Below are 8,746 nucleotides of genomic sequence, written 5' to 3'. Positions count from 1 at the left end.
CATTTGCTAGAAAATTATGATTTTTGACTTCAATTTGTTCACAAAAAAAAAAGTTGCGCTTTCCAAACACATGCTCGATACAGAGCAATTGTGAAATCACAACACTAAACTTTTTCGTAGTTAAAAATCGAGCAGTTTTCTGTCCCAATTTGAAATAGTTGTATTCCAATCGCAAATTTAATCAATTTTCGGCAACGAATAAAGGTTGTGATTTCCTCCAAAAAGAAACCTAGAAACTTTTTTCACAACGAATTCTTCGTGAAGTTCTGACTTTTGTAAAACAATGTTGTACTGGTCACGAGGTAAAACTTAATTTAAGACTGGCGCAAACGAATATGTGAAATCACTCGTGGTCGTTTTCATCCACCCGGTCGCACTACTGATTCTCGCTGTGTCCGTTCAAGCAGCTTGAGAACCCAGCCGGGGTTCGACACGCCCTTACTGGACGTACACTCCACCACTCCACACGGCTGTGGTCTGTGGTAGAGGAGTGTGTGCGGCGATTCGGATGTGCTCGCGCACACGTACTGAGCAGGTCGCGTGCCCCAGGTGAGTTTAAGGTCGCGTAGTCACGTGACGCGAGTTAGCGGGGAGGTTAGAGTTCAATTGCCGTCGATGAGGATGAGAATGGCGTGCGCCTAGGCTAACACGTCACACACATTCCCCAACAAGTCCTCCCTATTACTGCTCGTTATTAGTGTTTTTACTAGACCTCCCGAAGCCCACCTAATGATGAGCACATGGTCATGGTTGACATAACATTTTATACTGTAATAATTAATAAAATCGATATTCATAGAGGGAATTCATTAAAAGGTTTCTCATTACATTTACAGCGATGATTTATTTCCTTGAACGTGTAAACATAATGAGTCCGAAAACAACAACAAAAAAAATAATAATAATTGAAAACAAGCGAAACGTAGAACACGAAATTAGTTTTATGTTTCATAGCGCCTGGTAGGTAGGCAACATCTTTCCTCTAGTGCATGTGTGTACCACGGGGTGGCCTACCCTAATTTTCGCAGGCGCCGGGCACTCGTAACTTAATGAATGATAACATAGATCTAAGAAACGGGTCTACTATCTTAACAACCCCTAATAAAGACAAGGACTGACGGTTCTCAGAGCAGTTCTTCAGAGTCAGTGTCATCGCACAGGTACTCACTTACTGTTTAGCGTCACTGTTGCAGTGAAGTGGTCCTTTACCCTTGTATTACCTTAAATGTACCAACGTGCACTATTTGCAAAGGCTGACGAATGAGTAAACTATCTTACCTTCGAAAATCCTAGGTTGGGGGTTGGATCCAGATGGACCTCTGGCCGCTTCATAACTGCAACAGACCAAGAGCGAAACATGAAATTATTAAGTCTGCTCTTTAGCATCAGTTAACTTTATATTTTTGGGAAACTCAATTGTAAGCGAGGGGGCCTCGATGCTGACCAGCTCTCGTAAACTGGTGTACATTAACCCTGACAATCTTCGAAATCTTTGGCAATCTTTTGCTGGTAGCAATTCTTTCTGCCTACATAAAGAGTGAAAGTGCTGCATTTGGCCTATCTTCAGCCATTTCTGACAAAATGTTTTAATTAGCAATTTATCAGTCTTCGCAGTGAGGTGTACACGATCAAAGAGAGTTGAGGCCCCCTCGATTTAAACAACATAAGAGCGAGTCAGTAATGTCAGCATCAACTCGTAGATAACATAAATAAAACTGTCGACTATAGACAAGTTTCAGGTGAGGTCGTCTCACTTCATTTCTTCCTAAAAAATGGGAGGAGGGTGCAGAATTATTTGTAAGCTGTGTATGTCCACAAAAATTAAGTGTGCACCAAATAAAAATCAAACGAAATAATTGTAAAAAAAAGTCGACAGCAGACACACACAGCAGTAGTTTATCATTAGAAAAGGTTATTATTAATCTCATATTCTTCACAAGTTAGATTGGAATGCCTATTATTGCTAGCGATTGAGAATTCTCACATAATTATGTAATTGTAAGGATGGATTTTATTACATCGACGTTGTAAAACAAGTAAATAAGGTTCTGGAGTATCCTGGTATGGATGACTAAATATTGGTACCGATTGGATCTGAAGACGCATTTTGAAATATTACGTCACAAAACAAAGGAATGCGTTTCTTTCAGTGCTACTGTCATACTACTGCTCGTTCTCCCTTCCGACCCATCCCCTGGTCCCAGACAAAAAACGAATTTCATACGCGGCCTGATGTAAGTATACTTATCACTAGTCATGCAGTGCAACAACAAAGTAAATAACGGCAAACACGATTGGGAAACGGAACCCCACCGCGGCAGGTGCAATGCAGGCAGGGCTACGCTCTCCCGAATCGGGCAGTCGGCGGGAGAGGCCGGGCAGTGTCGGGGGTCAAGTACCCCCATGCCCACTTACCCCGCTCAACTCACGCGATAGCCCTATTAGATCGGCTCGCTACTTCGTTGTCTCCTCTGATAGTGGGCTAACTCTTGTTGGCTCGTGCCGTATTTTGTACACGCAGATAGCTAGGTTATAGTTTTAAGAAAAATCAACAAACAAAAACGCAATCCTTCCTTAGACTGTCGTCGAAAAAAAGCAAACAAGAAACGATAGTCTCCACATTTCACACCATACATTTTCTAATGAAGCAGCTTGGGCTTGTCAATAACACTGCAATAAGTTTGACGGCCAAAGGCAGCGGCAGGACTCTCTCTAGCCCGCAGGCAACAAATCGATGGCGATCCGACTGCGTGAATGACAGCTCGGTAATCCGGCGAACGTAATTCACGTCTGCCATCCTGCCAACACAGCACCACAAAGTAAATACTAACGCCCCTTCTCCCCCTCTCCAGGCGCGTCTACAGCAGAGGACTGGAAACACAAGCGCGCGACCTTATGATTCTTCGCATGTGACAGGGAGAAGTACCATAAGAGCCAGTGGGGAAAATGCTTGCACTCTAAAGAGATTGACATTGGCTCATCCTGCGCGGAGAACCGTAAGTAGAAATCTGAACGCGGCTATGCTATGGCTGTCGTGCACAATAGAGGAGAGTGGCCCGACACGGACACCGTAATGAAGTGCCTTGTCGGGTCGCCAATAAACGCCCATCTGATGGAAGCAAGCACTGGGCTATGGACGGCGAACGAACCGACTGCTGGAACATCATTCACTCGAACGCCCTACACTTTTCATGATATCGTCGCTGGGAGTCGTACGCAGAACTATCTCTAACAGTCATATAAGAAAATGCACCAGTCCTCTTAGCGAATATTCCTTTTCTTTATAAAAATCAAAAACTTTTACAAAAAAAAAAGAAAGACGTGCACAACGTTGTTTGTTTACATGTGTGAAATATTATAAATATTTTCTAAATTTGGTGTCCGACATAAAGTAAAGTATAGAAATAAAGAGTTTCTTTAACGAGTGAAGGAGACGTATATAGAAAAGAATGGGAGGTAAATGGGAAGGAAGAGAGTGAAAGTGTGTGTGTGTGTGAGTGTGTGTCTGTGAGGGAGAGAGAGACAGATGGAGAGGGGGAGGAGAAATAAAGTGAAGGATGACGAGGTCTTCGGCCCAATTAGTGAGCCATAAGGCTCCTCAAATGGAGGATTAAAAATCAATCAAGTCGTGCGCTGGTCGCCCCGCAGCAAGAATAAAAAGGGGTCCACTCCGTGTTAGTGGGGGCGTTACTGGTTCTTCTTCCTCAGGAAGTGCAGAGTGACAATGCGGATCCCATTCAATACCTCTTCTCCCAGGGGAGGGTATCTTAAGCCGAGAGGTCCTCCGGCCATATTGTAAAAGAGCACCACCAAAGGGCATTGACTATTCACCGGGGTTAGCCCAATAAAGTCCTTTCACCAAGAGGGACACTATAATGCTTATTGGCTTACTTCAGGCACCTTATAGTATATACTAAAGTATAATGCAGAAAGGAATCATATTAATGGTGTTTTGTTAAAATATCTCTGAAAACAGTTGTACTTGTGACAAGTATTGCAATGCTAACAGGAAAAGGACATAGTTATTTTCTGTAGACAAAGATAGTCGCGGAACACATATCAATACCAACAATACAGTGCAATAAAAAATTCTGAGGCAAACGCAAACGTAAATGCATTTCGCCTCGAAGAGTGTTGGTCGTCTTTGATAGCGGGAGAGTCGATAGATAGCCGAGTCGGAGAGTTAGTAAAGACTAAGCCGGAGAGAAAGACAGCAAATAAGAGTGAGGGAGAGAGATGGTGGAGAGATGTGGGTGGCATGCGAGAATCGACCTTGTGGGCTGGTAGACCTAACCGGTCAGAAGAAGAGCGATCCCGTTCAGTGCGTCCCCCTCCCCTTCCCCTCTCCTCCCTTTCCCAATCCCCCTTTTAATCCTCGGATGGACACCAGACCGATACTTTGACGAAGCTCAAAAACCGATGCATGATCGGTTTTGAAACCTTTGTCATAAGATATCATAAAGGGGTCGTGTTTACAGACAGGCAAACAGACAGACGCGAAACTTTTTGATCAGGAGGCGTCGCTATCGCTCAACCAATAATAAAATAAAATGAATCGATGCATACAGAAAAGATGACAACACGTCTTGGCCAACAATAACTGCTTTTCTTCGTACTTCGTGTTCATTTCGGTTATTTCACGACTGCTCGATTGTAAATACCATTGCAAATGAAGCAATGTATTAGAAACACCATCATTATTTAGCGCTTGAACATTCAACAGTCGTGGGTTACGGACTGAAGAGAATCGGGTGTTTGGGGAACTAACAATGTAGTTACAGGTCTCCTGTTTGTTTGAGAAACCCTCGGTGCGGTCAGTCCGAGCTGGCTGGGTCCGGATGCGATCCAGATGCATTCAGTAAAATGACGCAATGATAGGGCCTGCGGTCTGAACAACGTCCGGTCGTCATGTACGTCATGTCCTCGTCGTACTCATCACCCAAGTAACCAACCAGGAGAACGGCGGCCGCTTGCTGTCCCCACTGCAGTTGGTTCTCTCTTTACCAAGGCATAGGTATACCAGGTGGCTGGCTCACGCCGCGCACTTATATTCCGTACTTAAACTGGACGCATGCACGCATGCAGGCAGGTGGCCTACTCGCACGGGGCCATAAGGAGTCGCACGAAAGTGCAGGGCGTGAGTCAGCCATCTGGAAGGTAGATGAGAAGCGAAATACTCTACAAAAATCGAGGGTGAGTGGACCTGGACAGAATATGAACACACCGAGAAAACCGCTCAGAAACAATACAAGACGATACTAGGCAACATACTGTACGAGACAGTCCGACACTATCGGACACAGTTTTCAAAAATACATATGTTGCAAAGTGGGAATGCTCGTCTTTATCAAGTTAATTTTTGAAAAGTCTGAAAAATGCTTCACTTTTTAAACTGAGGACAAAAATGTGTGCACATTTTGCACCCGTGTCTCAAACCCTTTTCCTTGTCAAATATTTAATGTTTATTATTACATTACTCAGGAGTTTCCAAATACCCCCCCCCCCCCTTGGACACCGAGACAAGCGCACGCACACACACACACAATTGAAAGCGGGCGAGATCCGGCGGTAGTTGTAGGAGGAAGCTCTGCGCCGCTTGCGCCGCCCGTCCAGCCCGACCCTGTGGTCCTGGCCCACAACGGAAATCCAAACGATCCAAACAATGCAGGCAACAATATGACGATTCGAATCAAACGGACAATGCGGAGTGATCTCTGATCCTCAGACGCGGCGGCCGCACAGAGCACCACAGACCGACCGCCAGACCGCAAGAAGGGTAATCGGCGTGGAAGCGTGCCTCGCTGGGGCAGGCGGCCCCACTGGGCCGTACCGGTCAGCCTAGCGGTGCCTCGCGCCCGCTCATTGGCTAGATAGATTCCCCTACCAATCGACCAATCATCTCTCAGTTTCAGTTTTTGGCACTCCCTTCCTGAACAGTGTGGTGGCTGTGGTGGTGGTGGTGGTGAGGTTGTTCCACAAACCGCTGTTAGAATTTATTTTACAAAAAATGACAATGATTTCGTGGCTATCGCAGTTTTGAAGCAAATGTGTCACATTAATATTGATTTGGATAGTTTAAAGGGTGCTCGTAAAGTTATGGAAACGACGATAATGTTAACTTGATCATTTTACCTTTTATTCTGAGTTTCCTGTTCGATCAGTATCTCAATATCAGGTTTAGGTCAAAGCGTTTTGAAGCCAGGCGGGTGAGGGCCCACAGTTCACACAATACCCGTTCCAGCGAAATGCAGAACAGTGCACCGTGGAGTTCCAGTAGCCGCGCCACGGAAATCGGCGCCGACCATCGGGCCACCCAATGCAAATTTCCGGGAATTTGTAAAAGGCACATCGGCTGGTAGGGAGCGGGTACCGGGTACTGCAGGCCTCTGTGGGCCAGCGTGGTACGGACCAGACTCAAGGCAATCGGCCTGGGAAGGGGTTCAAATGATTTCCTACAATAAAAATAAAGAACTTTTAAAAAGTGGAAACATATGGAAATTAGAGCACAGTAGATATACTTTTTTTTTGGAAAAGCTCTTTAGTTTTGAAGAGAAGAAAAGACGTACATGCAAGCACTCTGACAGTGTACCCGAAAAACTTCTAGTATATTAACGCACATTTGGAGGCAGCAGTAGGGTGTCAGTCGGTTACGACGAAATTCACTGTTTGTAACGGTGGATTTCACTGTAAGTTTCTCTGTAAACAGCACTGTCAAACCTATAATAACCTGACGATAAATAACGTGACAAAATATGCATCTCGGCCTATTGGATGAATGTGCACAGTAAAAAACGTTTTTCTGAATTTTCAGTACTCTAAGTCTGAAGTTTTTTTACAGACCAGTAGTCTGAAAATTCAGACTGCACCGGGGTCTGAAATTTCAATAGTGCCTTATCATACCACTTAGTCTGAAAATTCAGACAGCCGGTATGAAAATATTTTTGCAAACGTTAAAAATGAACACATAGCGAACGACTTAACTGTTGTGGGGGTAGAGGGCTATGCCCAGGTGAAGACATATCTGTCCATTCGGTACTGTCCTTGGTTGGAATCGAACCGCCAACCTTCAGGTTCGGAAGCCGCAACCTTAACCATTCGGCTGCCGGCTACCTGCGTGGGGAGCAGCGTCAATTAACATGTTAATTGTTTCCCCTGTAACGACAAATCATCTGTCTCATCACAGGGTAAAACACAGATCATTTATTACCGGAGTAATCTCACCACAAGCACAAGTGTCACAACAAGATTGTATTTTTAACGTCTTAATTTCAGACCACTTGGCACCTCACAAATACCATTGGCTTTTAAATGAAGACAACGCCGAATGCTTATTCCTTCAACTTAACAAATGTGAGAGCTGGCATTCCGCGAGCACTTAACTATATTATGTAGTTACGAGCGTGGTGATGGTGAAGAGGGACTGGAACGGTCAGCCAAAAGCTCAGCATCAGAAAGGGGTTTTTGTTGATTTACTTTTTGGCATGTGACAAATTGCCTGTCACAAAGAATGTTTTTTCATCGTGTTCCAAATTTTTATTAAATAAGTTGCGGAATTATAAAGTAAAGTGACAACATATTTGTTAGATGACGCCTTGTTTAATAATGACCTGTGAAGACTTATATTTGAAACCGACATAGAAAAAAAACACTAATATTTGTTTAAGTAAAGGCTCTATTCACTAAAAGCTATTTATCACAGGAGTCTTAAAATTTTGCCTGCATCTTTGCATTCTAAAGCGGTAGTATGTGGTTCCTTCGCAAAAAATTAACGTCACACACAAACAAGCGCGCATGAGCTAAACGCGTGGTATGTACGCACACCCAGAAGGCGTGCGCTCAGGTACCGTAATGCTGATTTATATTTGGGTTTTCATGGACCATGGCGGAAAGCATTTTGCACCCAACGAACAGCTTGCTACGATTATTCTAAAGCAAGGTAGGGCAAACAAGAAGAGATTGCTGCGTCTGCAGGTCAGTTTCTCGGTAACTTCCTATAGTTTATGCTAATCTCTACAGCCGAGGCTCCTGCCGTCCGCCCAGCGATCCTCTGCCTGGGTCCCTTCGCGGCGGTTCGGATGGGTTGCATAATATTTCGTCCTTTTTCTCTTTCGCACAGATTGTTATTGTTGCTTTATTTTCTTATTGATATAATGCTTTTACGTTTACCCAAGGCTCCTTGGGTGCAAAACGACCCCCAAGAAATTAGTAATAAGAACATACATAAGAATGGAGATACTTCACGAATTTGTAAAAACAATAGAAAAAAAAATGTCGTTTTATGGCTAGTAGTACTTTACATTCTGAACGGTGCACCGTGATTTTGGAAACCGAGACGTTTTTCTGTTGGGTCTTTGTAATTGAAAACCTTCATTTTGGCCACATCCTATCCCCCCACCACGACCACCTCCACCTCCTTTTTATCCTTTTGGAAGCGCTTCGCACTCTGCATGGCAACGTCCTGATGCTCATGTCTGCAAGTGGGAAAAGTATGCATGAGCAGCACAACGGAGTAAGGCGCGGAGGAAGGCAGCGGGAGAACAATACCATGTCCCCGGTGTACCTGTTGTTTACCACGAGGTGTATAAGGGCTTCATTACCACCAGCGCTCCACCAAGCGGAAAATAATGGTAAAAAAGTAGATGTTTCCTTTTGAGGGAAATCGTTTCCACTGATAAATCGAAGGTTAAACGGGGAAATACTTAAACATAATCAGCTGTTGGTTTTAAAACTTGCAAATTACCTACAC

At 44.3% G+C, this 8,746-nt stretch overlaps 1 protein-coding gene across 3 annotated transcripts in view; it reads right to left on the bottom strand.

Annotated features, from left to right (window-relative positions):
• LOC113207554 (PAS domain-containing protein cky-1) overlaps positions 1 to 8,746 on the bottom strand; it is a 142,141-nt gene that overhangs the window by 42,356 nt on the left and 91,039 nt on the right. For all 3 annotated transcript variants that reach the window (XM_052264304.1, XM_052264302.1, XM_052264303.1), the window contains one exon: positions 1,279 to 1,334. In XM_052264304.1, coding sequence (XP_052120264.1) covers positions 1,279 to 1,334 — 56 coding nt within the window. The remainder of the gene's footprint in view (positions 1 to 1,278; positions 1,335 to 8,746) is intronic.

This window comes from Frankliniella occidentalis, unplaced genomic scaffold (genome assembly GCF_000697945.3).
Source record: "Frankliniella occidentalis isolate FOCC.00 unplaced genomic scaffold, Focc_3.1 Scaffold18, whole genome shotgun sequence".
Lineage (NCBI taxonomy): Eukaryota > Metazoa > Arthropoda > Insecta > Thysanoptera > Thripidae > Frankliniella > Frankliniella occidentalis.
This window is presented reverse-complemented; position numbering and strand designations above follow the sequence as displayed.